The sequence below is a fragment of the Streptopelia decaocto genome (genome assembly GCF_964273445.1).
Source record: "Streptopelia decaocto genome assembly, chromosome: 1".
Taxonomy (NCBI): domain Eukaryota; kingdom Metazoa; phylum Chordata; class Aves; order Columbiformes; family Columbidae; genus Streptopelia; species Streptopelia decaocto.
The window spans coordinates 33,000,999-33,017,666 of record NC_138663.1 but is presented as its reverse complement, the minus strand read 5'-3'; the positions used below and the strand labels follow the sequence as shown (position 1 = coordinate 33,017,666).

Here is a 16,668-nt window from a genome sequence, read left to right as displayed (position 1 = left end):
GTGATATTTTTGTTTGCTGTTAGGTCAGTTTGACACAAAGTGCTCATACGAGAGCATGCAGCCGAGCATAACTAGGTGCAGATGGCAGCAGCAAGGAAAACAAGACAGCCTTGGTTTTCTCCACAGGTTTCAAAGTGTCCTCAAAGCAGCTTCTAGAAAACTGCTTTGTGCCTAAAGGGGTGTGAGTGTGTGCATGTATATAAACTTATAAAGCTGTAGCAGCTGCAACCTTTTGAATGTAGCTGGAACCCATCTTGAAGTGAAGCAGCGGACAGAAGTCCCACTCCACTACCTCTGTGTCCTTGTTCAAACATAATAGGTTTTATAGTGGGTATTGGCCATGAAAAACCTAAAAAACTGTATGTAACAGCACTTGATACTACCTATGAGGGAGCAAATACAAAGAGTCTTCAGAGGAAATGAGAGTAGTGTTGGAATATAGACTAGGGGAAAGCTAGTAATCAAAAAGCCATTGCATCGCATAATTGATAACTTGGAACCTATCAGTCACCAGAAAGCATTATAATAATAAATACCTGGGGCAGAACATAGCATACAGCACACATTTTAATTTCCTAGGAGTGGAATTTCTATAACAAGAACAGAAGTTGTCTTTTAGCTTTGTCATTTTGTTGTCATGTAATAGGTCCCCACTGCGTAGCACCCGCTCTCCTGGTGATATCTTGCATGAGGACATGGTTACTGTGAGACGGGTAGTGTTTCCAGTGGGCAAGGAACAGTGGTTTTCTGTATCATATATGCTTTTAAAAATTCCTGGTAGTGCTTTTGTGAGGTGCTTCCCTCTGTGTTGATGCACACATTCCTTATATTCCTTTCAGAAACATTCAGGAGAGCATGTTCACATTTTCTTTGGGAGTTGTTTTAGTAACAATCTAGCATTGTAGGATCTGTATTGCTTGTTAAGCAAATCACCTGCTTCAGCCTCCTGTGTTAAGAATACAGATTTCAAATCTGGAGCCCTACACATTAAAATTCAGGTTTTCCTACAATTAGACTTCTTATATTTTCACTTGCGAAAGGTTTGAAAAATTGTCAGAAATATGCTATTGTAGATACAACCACTAGAACCTTTACTGTATTTGTTTCCCTCTTATTTACTTTTTGCCTACTGAGTCCAAAAGTCTCCTGACTTGCTGAGGCACAGCTGGGCTGCTTTACCTACAGTAAATGGCTCCCACTTGTAATCCTGGTGTAAATTCCTTCTTTGCCAGAGAGACCACAGCCAAAAGGAAGATGAGAGATGTCTTTGTATCTTAGCATTATGGTTGGGCAGATTAAGCCTGGTATTTAGAGAGCTGTGATACCTGGTCCTGATGCTCAAATGGATGTTTGTAGTGGTGTGAACATGCCACTTGATCTCTCTGCATCTCTTTCCTTCCCTGTGTTGTATGGATCTACTAGGCAAGCAAAAGTGCTGTATGTGGCTGTGTGTATTGTGCTGCTGACACACTGAGACACATCACCATTGAAAGGATATTTCCCTTATCTGTAATCCAGGTGGGAAATCATGCTGATAAGATGCACTGTTCATTTGACAGCTTCACCAAAGCAGTTGGATTCAGTGTGGGTAGTAGGTGGCTGGGCTGGGAGGAAAGATCCACCCTCCCCATTCCACCCAGCATGGTCTGTTTAAGTATGTGTGCACCACAAAGCACGATTTTGTAGCCCCAATCTCAAGATAATCTCAGGTGTTTGGCCATGTTTTGAAAGAGCTTGGTTATATTTTAGTGGCTAGCACCCGAGAAGTTGTTTTGTAGACCCACAGGGATGCAAAGGAGGCTGTTTTAGTAGGGGATGTCAGTAGTCGGACTGCGAGAAGGTAAGTTTAGCGTTACAGAAAGATTCAGCTTGATGTGACTTCCTTGGTTTCTGCAAGCAACCAGTACATAAGCTGAGAGGCTTAACCCAGCCACTAGTATAATCACTCTCTAACTAGCATTGTATAATTTCTTTTGCAGAATGCTTTTAGACAGATTTTGGTGGTATTATTGTCAATTTACAGTAGAGTGCATAATGTGTTACAGTTGTAGTTTGCCCCATACAGTTTTGGATTTGCAAATTCTTTCCTAAAGAGTCATCCAAGTCAGTTCTAGGAGCTGGCAGAAATTATCGAGGGTTTGCTGCCACTCAGTTATCTTATTCTATCATATTGGGTAGAAGATTTTCCCCTATTAATTATGTTCTATTTTAATTACATTTGCATAGTTGACAATTTTTAATGTTGCTTTAGCTTAAAGAAAAAAAAAACAGTTAAAAAAAGCAAACCAAGCAAAAACTCCCTGGGGACTTTGACCATGGAGAAGAAAACATTACAAACAAAGTACTCTGAATCAAATCATGATTACTTATGCAAATGCACAAACTACTCACAATTACACAAGCAAGTTAGGTCCTTAACAATGGTTTGGTTATTTTGGATCAGACACATTGCAGCTGTATTAGAGCATATGTGTCCAGACTCTCAATACCTTTTTCCCCTCTTGTCCCACAGTGGATTTGTGTTTTCAGCTGTGCAAAAATCACCTTAAACACACAAGTATGTAGCCAGCAGGTGAGTTTTGGCCAGAAGTGGTATGATTAACATTTTTTGAGGATATAAGTATGAACAGTCCATATAGTAGGGGAAAAATGTGTGTGCTCAGAGGCAGGTTTTTCTTCTCATCTCCTGTGTCAGTCTGTTGTGACTCCTGGGACTTTGCATATGGTTTGAACTGAAGGAAAGTCCTTGCTGGATGACATACCAAAGCTGTAGCTGACATTCAGAATAGAGAAAGCTACAAAGCAAAGGCAATTGGAACCTCCCCAAATGCTGCAAGAACAAACTGTGACATTTCCCCCCTTGTTTTTATTTGATTTAATGATTTGGCTTCAAGTCAGTTTTTGTTGTGGTTGTTTAGTTTCAGCTAAAGTGCATTTTGCCCTCTTCCTTTTCTCCTTCCCATCCATAGCAGGTCTTTCTGCATACATCCTTGCTGAGGCATTTCTTTAATGGAAATAAGGAAGGAGGCACATGGAATTGGTGATCATTGTGGTGGTGTCTAAACTACAAGGGCAGTTTGTGGGTATCCCTGTAACCAGTCTGTTGGGTATCCCAAGGTCCCAGTCATTCAGCTTGGAAGATTTACTGGAGTCCTTGCTCCTGGCATTTGTGAGTCCTTGTTCTGGTGAGACCAGGTTGTACCTAGTTTATAAGGAGCACTTGGGTGCATAAAGTTCCAGATGTACCTGGTTGGATTCTGACATATGATTAGATTGTAGTCCCAGTGTTCACCCAGACTTGGGAACTGGGAAGTGCTCCTGGGCGCTGCGGGTCATGCACATCCTTTGGGAATGGCTCTGCTGGGAATCTCACATGGTTAGTGTTTACCCCATATCTTGTAGTCTTCTAAAACTGATGTGGAATTGCAGCACCTTCCCCCAGACTCCTGCAGAGCTCCTACGTGCAGCCTTGGAGAAATCAAGTCAGATTCATGTGGGTTTAGAAAGCTGTAGCTGCTCCTGTTTTGCTGTTCTCTCTGAAATGATTTGGAATCTATGAGAAATGAATGAAAAAATGTGTAGGAGAAGTAGCTAAAAATATTTTATCAAATAAAGAGACAGGTGTATGAAAAAAAAAAAAAAGGAACACCAGTCAACCCTTCCACTGAAGTATCTAGAGCATAAAACATCTAGCAGGGTTTTGCTCTAATAAAGGTTGTTTTACTTCTTCCTATCTTCAGTTTTCATTACAGGAATGCAACTCCTAAATTTGAATGCACCATGCTCCATTTAAAAACCCACTGGACCCTTTCAGCCTTGTGAAGATTCTGCTTCTGGATTGGCTTTGCATGCTGTTCCATTGGCTGGGACCAGCACAGCCCACATTGGTTAATTAAATAAAAGAACAAGATAAAGTAAATGGCCTCAGATATTGTTACCCTTTGTAGGCTGTGTGAAACCCCTAGGTAAGAAAAAGGTTAGCCAAAAATTTTAATATGGGGAGGTGACACGATGTGAATATATGGTTGCAACACTGATCCTGACCACTGTAGGAAAATGAGGCAAAATTGAGCTAGCATTTTTATATTTTCCAGAGTCTTTTTAGCCTGCAGGCCTTCTCTCACAAACCACTAGAATTTAATTTGGATAGTTCAGCAAACCTACAGTCAGATGTAGAATTGATTTATAGATGCTGCTATTAAAGCTGATTATGTGCACATGAAACAAAATATGGAGCTCAATTAATCAGAATCCCTCCTTCAAAGACCCTTCTGCAGGAGTTTTTTATAATTCAGTTCACACCGTGTGTTTAGCTTTAGATGCACTTCAGAAACTCAAGAGCACACCCTTTGCTAAGACAAGTTATCCCTTCCGTTTAATAACTGTTTATATCGTGGACTGGAAAACATCTGTAATGAATGGCTGGTCCTAACCCGCATTTGCATCTGGTCTTTCCACTGTGCATTTTAGTACGTTGCTGGTGCTGTGCATGGAAGTTTTCCTGCTCACCTCCGGTGACTTGTTCATGGCTGCTTCCAACACCTTTTTTTTTTCTTTGGTGGAGTGGGACCTTAGCTAGTAATAGCTGGATTGGTTGCCAGATAGGGTTCCTCATATGTTTGCCTGAATGCAGTTGTCACCATAGGGATGAGGAGAAGGAATTAAAGGCTGTTGGCAGAGCAAAGGGTAGAACCGCATCTTTCTTCAGCAGCAGTTTAGATGGGTAGAAGTGCCTTTGAACCTGTGGAGTGATTACTATTGAAGGTTAGACTTACTGTCTTGGTTATACTGTAGTAATTACAATCTCACGAGCATGAAGGAGATGACAGTGTCTGCACTTGACATCTCTAGGAGACACTTGTGTGGCTTTGGTGTTTGCTGCAAAGCTCTGCAGATTGTCTCAAAGAGGGAAAATGTTGCCTGGTTGTGATGGCTGTTGCAAGTGCGAGGTGGAGGCAGCCACCAAGTTTGTCCTCTGAAGGGCTGCAGGTCTTATGGCCAGTGGTTTTCTTCACTGGGTTTTCAGATTGCTTTACAATGTTAGGTCTTAAAAGACTTGGTTATCTGTGCCTGTGGACACCTGATCACCTCATCCCTAGATGTTGCACCTGAAGGTTGACCACAACCTACTGTTTGTCCTTGTAAATTGTTGTAATTGCCAGCCATGGTATGAGTTACAATAATTCTCACTTCCCCCAGTCCGTTGTGTTGTTTTCAGTACTTTGCTACCTTGCATGTTTTGAAACAGCTGCATGTGTTACTGCGTGCTATTATTCCTTCTAAAGTCATTTCCATGCTATAACCTTTGACTTGAGTGAGGAGTATGACATGCTTTGAGTTTGGATTTTTGTTTGTTTCATTGTCACTTTGAACTTTGTTCTTCTGTAAATTAAAAAAGGAGTGTTGACACTATGGGTTTGTGAGTTATTGTGTGGTTGAAATAAACACATGCAGTATTCTAGGAAAGTAAACCCAACATATATGTATCATGGCTAGAGGCAAATTTCTCACTCAAACTGATAGTTATCTCATTATTGCAGTCTAATATGAAAAGATTTATGCCTTTGGTTTTGTGTATTAGAAACGTTCACAGTATGAGGTTTTTATGTAACTGTTGAGAAACCACAAATTATTATCTGAGATATACCAGTTTGATTTTCCAAGCTATTATGGAAGAAGTCCAGTTCCAGTAAACTATTTTCCTTGGATCTTAAAATGATTACTAGAAGCCAAATGTCAAGAACAAGCCTGAATCAGTATTTATTGAGCCCAGCTGGTGATCTGTCAAGCACCTACTGCTGATTTTCAAAGGCAGTTGGAATGAGGGATTTGCACTGTTGTGTTAGTCTAAAAAGAATGGATCTAATGGATCAAGGACCTTTCAGTGGTCTTTCTTTAAGAAATCCACCTGGTGCCTGCCCTGAGCAAAGGGTGCTGTGCTTCATCAGAGTAGCAGTAATTCAAAAGGTTGTATAGCTCTTTGGTACAGCAAGTATGAACTGACCTATTTGTAGTACCAAAACTGAATGGCCATGTGTTTTGGCAATTTAATACTCTAGCAGTTAATGTGGTGATAATCTTTATATATAGACTTCCAGCATGATCTAATCAGGTCTTGATAATTTTGTCTGTATATGAGAAGAGTTTTAAGGCCATGAAGAATGATTATAACTCTCTCAGTGCAGCAGTGATGACGGGGAGGGCTCTGGAGAGCTCCAGGTGACCATGAGGGTTTGTTCCCTTGCTGAAGCACAGGCCAGCTGTAGTGTAGTGTTTGCATCCCAATAGCTCCAGGTAGAATAAAAGTGTGTGTGGGAGGGAGAGATAATGATTTATGTGCAATTGGAACTGGCCTTGTATAATGATAGGGGTGATACGCATACGCTTTCTTTCATCGGTTGTTAATGAGAAAATAATAGGAATTTGGTAGAATTAATATTTCTTTCTAATTGAATTTTATTTTTGTTAAATAAGCGTGGTCTCCGTTGACTCTTTTCCACTTCCAGCATAGAGCATTTATGATTTCCACTGGTAGGATGTGATAGCAGTTAAAACTAGGTATGATGTAGTGAGATAAACCAGAGGATAACTGAGAGAAGCACCCTAGCATCTTCCAGGATTTGGAGCTAGGCAGGGAAAATCTGGATTCTTGGAAAAGGTAGTTGTTCCGCATCTTCCTTTTTACTACCATTTCATTGTTGTAAGGGAAACCTGAGAGAAATCCGTTGGAGACAATGCAACCAGAACAAGAAGAGCCAGGGAATTTTCTGCAATTCTATTATTTCCCGCAATTCTGGCATAATTTTCTTGTTTTTTGTCTCGCTTGACTGTTTTTCTCTCCAGCGCTCTTCTTTTCCTACTTCCATATTAAATTACAAATATTGTGTGTCCAACTCCAATATGCATCCATGGAAACAGATAGTATCTATTCAATACCTTAATGCCTCTATACTATGGATTTCTGGGTGCTCACTCTTTAATCAGAGTGAGATTGAAGTGACCAGACACTGTTGGATGAAGGACCTATGCAGCTTCTTCACTGTCACGTTCATGTGGATGTGTGCTTTATCAGCCCTGTTTGAATGGCAGGGAGCTGAGAGATGATGTGGAAATCATCTTCAGAGTGTTTTTTCTCCACCCTTCCCTTTCCTCCTGGCAACTCCCACGATGTTTCAGGTGAGGGGGAATCAGCCTGAATTAATGTGTCTGAAAAAGCATAGGCTGTATACTCTATAGGCTTGGTTTCTATATCATCTACTGAAGTCGCAGTGATACTTCTCTACCAAGAAAGTTTGAAAGAAATGTAAAAGGTTCAGTGTAAACATGTAAAATGTAAACTCATTTTGGTGTAAACATGTAATGTGTTCATTGGCCCCAAAAGAGACTCTGTAAATGCTCTAATGATTATGAACCTGCAGTGGAAAATGTTGGCTGGGTTTTCTAAGCTGAGCAACCCAGCTCCCCTCCATGGCAAACAGGGTTGAAGGATGTGCTTTGCATCTTGGAATTGGACTCTGTAGGCTTTTAAGTGGGTTCCGTGTCTGTATTTTCCTGTGTTTGTCTAGATCTTGGTAGGAAATCTGCGGTGAGAACTGCAGCGCGTGAGGATCCTCTGATTGTGATTAGAGAACATGTTCCTGTGTGTCCTTCCTCTGCTCTGTCTCTTGGGAGTAGATTGTTTATATTGCTTGAAATCGTTAATGCAGTTAAACTATCTTCCAGCATGCAAACCTATGTCATTCCGCTCTGTTGGTGTCCCATGGCTAAAAATGAACACTTTGATGCAATTGTATTTGAGTTGCCTTATGATTAATTAACAATTCCATTAAAATACCATGGATTTCTGCTACAGTGAGTTACACAATCCACAATAAAAAAAGATGTGAAGTTTCACAAAAAAAGCTTTAAAAGATGTGGTTGTGTGTGTGTGTGTCTTTTAGATTCACCTTTGTTAAAAAAAAAAAAAATGGAATTCAGTTTGGTGTGACACTGTGCAGGAGCTTGGTTAGGACTTCAGGGTTGTGCAGGTTGTTGTATTTCTTAAACACATACTAAAAAATATTCCTGGTCCATAAACCACAATAAACTGTTTGCTGTTAATAGACTAGCACTTTTATAGGTACAGCTTGAAGAATAAACCTTGTTTTCTGAACAGCTAAGCTTACTTGAGAGCTCAGCTCCAGCACTAGCAGAAGAAAATCACTGTTGTTATTGCAGGTAGCCCTCTGCTGCTGTTGCTGTCCCTGAGGTAGAGCAGGATGGTCAAATTGCAATGAGAAGAAGCATGTGAATTGATTTAGTTCTTACACAGTTGATTATACAAGCTAATGAATTGATTTTGTGCATTAAAAATATATATTATTTTTTTCCAGTATAATGTATTACGGAAAACCTTGGGGATTGTTTTTCTAGTATTTGATATCTTATTTTGTGAATTATGTCTCCAGAGGGCTTAAGGTTCAATCTTTTTATTTACTATGCATGTTCCATGCAAATTAAGCAGAAATATTGCTTTAGTCTTGGTTGAGTGTGGGTTTTTAAAAGCAAAGTCTTGATTGTGTGTGCGCAGTTACTCTAACAAATGTTCATGACATCGTATGCAAGAAGCAGCAGCAACATACTGCACAACTGCAGTATATAGTGATTAATTAGCAAGGATATAGTTTGAAAGATAGTGAGTTTTTAAGTTAATTTATAAGTGTTACTTCAAGCTTAGCAAATTGTCCCTAAAGAGATGCTGCTTTTTTTTTTTTTAAAAAAATATTAATTTTGCATAGCTATTAAGCATAACATTTTTGTAGAAGTCATTAAAAAGTTGTTTGGGTTGTGCTTCACAGCTTAGGCTCATTTCCAGTGTTGTCACTCTGTGCTTCACTGTTACAGAGTCCATATTTTCGGCAAGATATTAAAGGTACCATCTGGCCATCCACTGGGAAAGTAGAGGAGTTATGATTCTGCATTAAAAACAATATCACCCCCCACATGCAGAACGGAATAGGTGTCCTAGAAAATGTGTTCTTTTCCATTGAAAAGGTTCCCTTGCATGTAAAATATGATGTTTAAAATGCCAGAAGTAGCTTGTTATTTTGTAAGCTCTTTGAGTTGAGGCTGTAAAGTAAAGTAAGACTTTATACCGAGTGTTTTTTACCTTTTTGGTTTTTTTTAGATACTTCAAGAAGTGTAAAGGCATCTCCAGAAACAGCTGAAATATTTTTTCAGAAGTTAAGAAATAAATATGAATTCACAATCCTGGTGACCTTAAAACAAGCCCATTTGAATTCAGGGGTTATTCTCTCTATTCATCATTTAGATCACAGGTAAGTGCTGCTACTTGTATGCTAGTTATTGAAAGTATATGCATTTATGCAGTCAAAAATTGAACGTAAATTGGGGCAAAACTCTTGTGTGGCAGGCCATTTACAAATATTTATAGTGTTTGGGTAGGCATAATGTGCAGTTTCATGAAAAAATCACAAGTCCAAATCAGCCAAGGGAAGGTGGAACAGCTGTTACTCTTTAAATGTCTCTTGCCACAAAGGGCGTGAAAAGCCAGTTTTCTTTTTTCATTCATAACCATGAGGACCAGATGCTCAGCTGGTGTAAAGCTGTCATGTCAGAGTAGCTACACTGATTCACAAAGCCTGGCCCTGTATGTCTACCTCTTCACCAGCTGGTTTTTAACACCGCAAGCAGTTTAAAAAAAGCAAAAAAATCCTCCACTTACGGGCTTACACCTCCCATGAATGGCAGAACGCTTTACTCAAAATGTTGTTTGTCAGCCTTAAAAAACTAAAGTGAATGACACAGAACGTTTAAGGATTATTCATTTGATAGGATAATGACTACTAGAGAAATAAGATATCGTTATGTATCTGTCTGAGTAATGGCTATTAAAGATAACTGCCCTGTGATTCTGTGACAGAGTAAAAAGGAGTTTTAAAATGTGCACTTTTTAAGCAGTCAATAGCACAAGCAACAGATGATCTCTGCTTTAGGTTCATAGGTTACTTTGTACAATCCCATAATTCTTTCTCGATAGTCTCACTACAAAATAGAAAAGAAAAAGTAACAAGAGATATTCAGGCAAAGCAAAATATTTGTTTCTTTTTCATGAGTGTACAAGTTTTCATTAGCAGGCATGGCATAAATTATTTTCTGCTTTATTCTATTTCTCAGAGGCCCCATCTTCTGCAATTCACTTATGAAAAACAAAACCAAAAGCAAACCAAACAAAAAACCTCAACCAAACAAAAACAAACAGGAAGGAGAAAAAAAATGGAAAACATTTTGAAGGATCATTATGTGAAGTTTATAAAAGCAACTTCAAACATTGCAAGGGGATGTTTGAGTGCCTGCTGGATGATGTTTGCTGATGTAACATCATAGAAGAGCTAAGGGACTTCTGTTAACTGTTACATACTTCTTATCTGCAGGAGTGATGTGCAAGGGACAGAACTGGGTGGCTGTGATTTTTGAGTTTTGAACTCAGACTGTACCACCATATGTGCAAATCATCCCAGGTGGAAGAGTTTTATTTTGTCTCAAATGAAAGAGTAGGTCTGCAGTGACAGCTGTGCCCTGACAAAGCTTGTTTCTGCATTTGTAGGAAGAACATAGATTGGTTGGGCTACTGATAGGACTAAAAAATATAAATATAAAAAAATGTAAATTTCAATATTTCAAAATTGGAGATGGAGCCTTCATGTACCAAAATAGCTGCCAAAGCGTGCAAAGAGATTGCCCATGTGAAACTCTTAGACTCTGGAAAAAAGAATAAGCATAGCCTCTCTGAAAGGAGGCATTATTTCCTAAAAAACCGTTCCTGGCCTCAGGGCTTGCATGAAGAAAAATACATGCCATAGGAGATTTAAAAAAAGAAAGTGTAGTGTATAACTGAGCGAAGCTTGACAAACAATAACTTGGAGAATGGCCAACTGGGAGAAAACACTGTTACTTAGTGAACATAAAGAGTGATAAAAATACAAAAAATAATGTGCAATGAACTTTCATTGGAGGATTGCAGAAGAATTTGTGATGTTGTTTGGGAAAATAATTAATTCTTGAAGGGAGTAAGGCTTGGCATCTAGACCTGTTGTTAGTCTTATGGGAATAAGAAAACATTAAATCGATTCTATCCAGTCATAGCAAAGAAAAGAAAAGGTTAGAGCAGTGTTGGTGTCCAGGTTGCATGGTTGTACAAATATAATGCTGCTTATCAGATTTGAATCTGGTTCATCCATGTCATCTGCCTATGCCCATATAAAATATGCTTGTAAAAGGCTTTGTTTTTTTGGGGTCTCCATCTGAACCTTTGGATAATCAAAGAGGAAGAAAAACCTTCTAGATTCTTTAGGCCAATAGAGTCACTCATTAGGTCAGTTTTGGATGAAACAGCTAAAGAACAATCTACTTGTGAATATTTTATCACATTCTTTGAGAGAGGATTAGGTAATCTAATGAAAAAGAAACTTGAAGATTTTTTTTCAAATATGTTAGGCCCAATCTGATCCACTTATAGTCAGAGAAAACCTTTGTTAGCCTCAGCCGGTGTAAAATCAGTCTCAACAAGAGCATGACCAGAAGGAACTTGTGGCTATTAAGCTAGATGTACCCTTAAACTTTTATTAAACACATTGTGGTCTATTCTGTCCTAGGATATAAAGAATATTGTCTGTGTGCTATAGTAGTGTTTGTTTAAATTAATTGGTGCTAAAATGAGGGCTGACTGGGGTGTTGATAATACTGAAATTGGGCTAGCATCTCAATTGTCTTTAGTATCTGTGATGGTTTTTATTTTCTTTTATGATGAATGGCAGTAAAGACAAGCAAACGTATTAATATGAATTAAAAGGAAGCATTTGGATAGGTTAAATTAAACAATTAAATTAAATAACTGCTTCTTCAGTCATGGATTTCCATTTCTCTGACCTTGTCCACTTCTGTCCAGGGACTTGATTGTAACAGTCTTGTAGTTCTTTAACAACTTCTAATGAACTCTTTGTCGGAGCAGTCATCACAGTTGGAAGGAGAAGGAGCAATGCCAGACCTGACTCCACTCCTTTGCACCAGCTTCAGCCTTGTATAGCTTCTCTGCTGAATTGTGTGATTGAATCACACAATTAATTTCTTAATTGAAAGCTCTTGCTTTTCAGTGGTGAGGGAGTACAATGATGGTGAGGAAGGCTGGAGGTGGCAGTAACGGAAGGATTTAATCAGTCATCACTCAAGTAACTTTTCACATCTTAATTTACAGCGGTTTCATAACCCCTAATGGTTCTAGGGTAGAAGAATTTCTAGGGCATCAAAAAATCAAAATGTTTGTTGAAAAAAGTGGTAAAATGTATGTTCTGTTATTCAGTAGCTTGAGAAATATTTTATGCCTTTTTTAAAATAGTGTAAAAACTCATCCTCTCTTCAATAGGTCTAGAGACTTCGGTGCAAATATGCTAATTTACAACAATTGAGAACATTTCCTAAATTGCAGTTACTGGTGTTATTTTTATAATTTTCTTTAAAACTACTTACTTAAAATAGTTTAATGATTCAGAGTTTACTGACTTAGACTGTGTTGTCTAGGTATTTTTTTTCTGATTCCCTTTTGAGAAACATAAAAAATGAATACTTCCACTGAGACAAGGTCATGCAGCTGCTTAAGGCTTTGAGTCTTAAGAAGCTGACAGGACTGCTCTCCAAAGTTTCCCCTCTAATGTCATGTGTCCCTGGGCTATCAGAGAGATGCAGAAGTTCTCCATGTAAATCTGAGGCTTGGACATTTGCTGGGGCTGGGCTGTTGCTGTCACCACAAAAAGTGATTCCTGAAAGGATTTTCTGCAGATATAATAATCTTTCACTGCTCTATTAAATGCTTTTATTTTTCTTTTTCTTGTTGACTGTGAAAGCTGTCTTTGCCTTTTGTAATGATTATGTTTTTCTTTAGTATTTAATATATTAAAATATTGTAAAACTGATCTTAAGGAATCTGAAATTATACCTGTAACTATCCTTTTCTAATTTTTTTCATATTTGTGCACAGGGATTGCTTTTTTTCCCTAGTGACTATAGAGTCCGAGGTGTTCAGGCAGTGGTAGTTCTGGGTACATTGCAGGTGATACTTCCAAGAAAACTCCTGTGATATCAGAGAATCCAAGTTGCACATCCATGGTTGTTCAGATGAGCTTCAGGCAGCTGAATGCATATTTCTGGGCAAATTTAGGTATGGCATATTTCTGAAAGATAGAAGTTACAAATGTTTTCTTAACTTGAGAGCATCACCTTGACCACATAGAGTGCCCTGTCTAAAATGCATTGTACTTTACAGTAATGAGGTAAATATTTTGAATTACATTAATGAAGTAATGCATTAAGTCCAAGTAGAAGCACTGTTATACACTGATTGCTGTGTGCTTGCTCTCAGCCTTCAGTTTAAGCTGTATTATCCTCCTCATTTCCCTTCTGAATTTGTCTTTGCTGCTTCTTGATGGAAGCAGCAAATCATCAGCAGAGATGATTTTAATCTGCAATGGGGTTGTAATATATGTTAGGTCTCACGATTCCATCATATTTTCATTTAACTGGCAACAGTGGAGTGATGTAATAAAGCTTTTTCCTCTCTTTGTGGTTAGATGGCTTTATGCAACTAATGTTATATTCATGTCTCTTGAGATACTGCGTATTAGGACCCTTAAAGGATGAAATCATTGGATTGTAGTTTAACCATTCTTTCCCTAAGTTAACGCTTTTTATATCCTGAGATGGAGCACTGAAATTAATAAAATTTTGTGAATGGGCATTCCCTACACTTAATTGTGTATCTCTACTAATTTATTCAATATCTGCCTTACTTAGCATTTGTTTTTACAGCTGTTGGTGTCTTGTGATTTTTTTTTTTTTTTTTTTTTTTGCTGTCAAATGGGCAGTACTGTGCAGCAGTTTCAGACCTCTTTCTGTGTCTAGAAGGAAATTACCTGAGACAAGTTCTCTCTCTTGCAGATTTAGCTGTACAAGGAGATAAGTTGCTAGAGGTGAACTCCTGGTGCATAAATTTTGTTCTATCATTTGACCGTAGTATTAAAATAGTGATGGAACTGTATGTTCTCTGCTCTTGATGTACAAGTGTCTGTATTTCTGGATTGCAGTATGAAGTCTCCTCTCTGACACCACAAAATCTGCTGCAAATGCCTTACGCTGAGAAAAACTTTCAATATTTACTGCTTAAACCAATACTGTTGGTTTTATTTGAGAGGCTCTCTCCCTCTCCCCAGCAATAACTTGCAGAGTAGACATTAGGTAAGAGTAACATGGAATTAATTTTCAAGCATTAAAGCTGTATGTGGCTGTTCCCTTTGCCAAAAGAAGTAGTAGCTTATTTCTGGTTTATAAACCACTCTGTGCTGTTCTTTTTTGGAAGAGTGGAGAGTTGTAGTGTTCTGTATTTTATTTTTTTTGGTTGCAAATCTTAGTTGCTGTTTCCCACTATTCTGACAATTATGAACGCTCTTAAATTTGTTCATAACCATCAATTGCTTTTGAATTGACTTCCTCTAGCAATTTAAATCTCCTATGGTGTCAGCCACCTCTTCTTCTGATGCAGTTTGCATGTTCCATCAAAGGTGTCAAAAAAAGCACTTTCTTACATTCATTCACTCTCTTTCTAGTGTGTGAGAAGATTCTGTGGGAGAAAGCATTCTCTGTAGCTACTGATGGTTTGACTGGGCTCTTGCCTGTGTCTCAAAAGAGGCAGGCTCCGTGTTTCTCTTGGTTTGAGAGATTGATTTCTATCCCTGAGTGGATAGTTGGAAAAGCAGCAATTTGTATTGTGTTCAGTTTAATGTCCTCATAAAATTGGGAGTGATCTGTTTCTTTAAGTGTTGTTTATAAGGGATGTCATTAAATTGATTGATGCCTTGTCACTATTGCCTGGAATTTTTTTTTGCTTCAGTTTAGTTTACAGTTCCTGACCCAAAAAAAACAACAAAAAATAGCCTTTAGGATGTAAATTCCTGTAATGCACTTGCCTTAAAACTAACTTCCTGTAATTTCTGTTAAATCAAGTCAAGTGAACCTGTCTGCCGATGTAAATCATCGTAGCGCCAACTAATCCAGGGTGATTTGGTCAAGAACTTATTACAAAGTGCTCCTGTGAGCCTGGAGTTTGCATTGAGACTAGTGACAGATCTACTTGAATACGAGACAAAAGACTTGTCCCTGCCTATGACACTGAAAACCACCACTGGAATAGTTGAAATGTGAGTTTTGACAGATACCATTATTCTTCTACTATTGTTTGAAAGGGTTTCTGTTAACAAATAATAACAAAGAAATCTGTATTCTGTCAGAGTAGAAAATGTGAGGAGTTAGGTTGAAACTGGCTTTTGCTTTTACTAATATATATATATTGGAAAGTTGTTTATTGTATTTGCAGTTCTCTTGCTCTCTGTGGAGAAACTTTGTCAAGAAAAAGAGTGAGAGGGATGGTTTATACCATTTGGTTTTAGTGTGTTTGATCTGGGAAAGTTTCTTCCCTCCTTGATTTTTAGCACAAAAGGAAGCTTCGGATAGGCAAAATTGATATTAATGGGGCTGTGTCATAGAACAAAATGACAATAAATATCCAATGCATTGGATTAGTGAGAGAGATGGGAGGCATGAGAGCAATTGTTCGAAGGCAAGAATTGTGTTTCAAAATGTATTTCTTGGTTTGGGAATTTGATTTCATATTCACAGCTTGGAACAGAGATGGCATGGATAATTTGCCGTGACACCAGGTCTGAATTTGTGCAAGGCCAAGCCAGCACCTTTTGGGCGAATAGTTCTTGGAATGCTTTGTGGAGCTTGATGGGACATTTTGCTTCTAGCTCCTGCTGAGCTCCTGCAAGTGCTGTGGGACGGCTGGCTGGGAACCTTGCCTTGTCATCAGCAGTAACATTAGGAGGTCTGGGATATCTTGCTCCTGTGCTGACCAGGCACTCTTGGATCATAGTGGTAAGCTCAGCAGAAGCTATGCAGACTCTGCAGGGGGGAAGGCAAGATTTTTGCTACCCTGATTTAGGGACACGGTTGAGCTTGAAGACAGAGGTGAGCATAGAGATCTCTCAGGTGAGAGGTAAGTTCTTGCCTTCAAAGCCAGCAAAGTCTTCCAGATCACAGCAGCCACACTGAAATCAGATGAGAGGCTGCAAGATGTTGATAGAAACAAGATCTTATTGACATACATTTTACTCCCACGTGCTTAATTAGTTAGAATTGGGTATAGAGATGATGTCTCTCTGCCCTTCCAGGCATCTGTAAACTGGTGGTTCTCTCCCATGAGCATCCTGATACGGAAGGTGTTCCTCTGTGCATGTCTCAGCATGGGGCTCTGTCTCCACATCAGGAATGCACCTTCCTCCTCTCCAGCTGTCCTTCATAGCTATACAGTGCAATAAACAGTGGTCCTACTGGAACAAAGTCGAAATGGTTGACCTTTTTTGTGGTAGAAGAAAATAAACAGCAGTAGAAATGTAAATGCCAGAATGATCAGTAGCTCATTGCTGGGTACTTCAGAAGCATTTTCCTTGCACTGTTAATCTCTGCTCTGTCTGATCTGGAGCAGGGACTTGAACTTGGTTCTCTTCCATCTGAGACAAGTGTCCTGAGGAGTGTCATAATTTTTTTTTCCCCTCCTATTCA

General features: G+C 38.8%; 1 protein-coding gene across 2 annotated transcripts in view; it reads left to right on the top strand.

Moving 5' to 3' along the window:
- NELL2 (neural EGFL like 2) overlaps positions 1-16,668 on the top strand; it is a 152,785-nt gene that overhangs the window by 12,387 nt on the left and 123,730 nt on the right. For both annotated transcript variants that reach the window (XM_082043446.1, XM_082043445.1), the window contains exon 3: positions 9,167-9,317. In XM_082043446.1, coding sequence (XP_081899572.1) covers positions 9,167-9,317 — 151 coding nt within the window. The remainder of the gene's footprint in view (positions 1-9,166; positions 9,318-16,668) is intronic.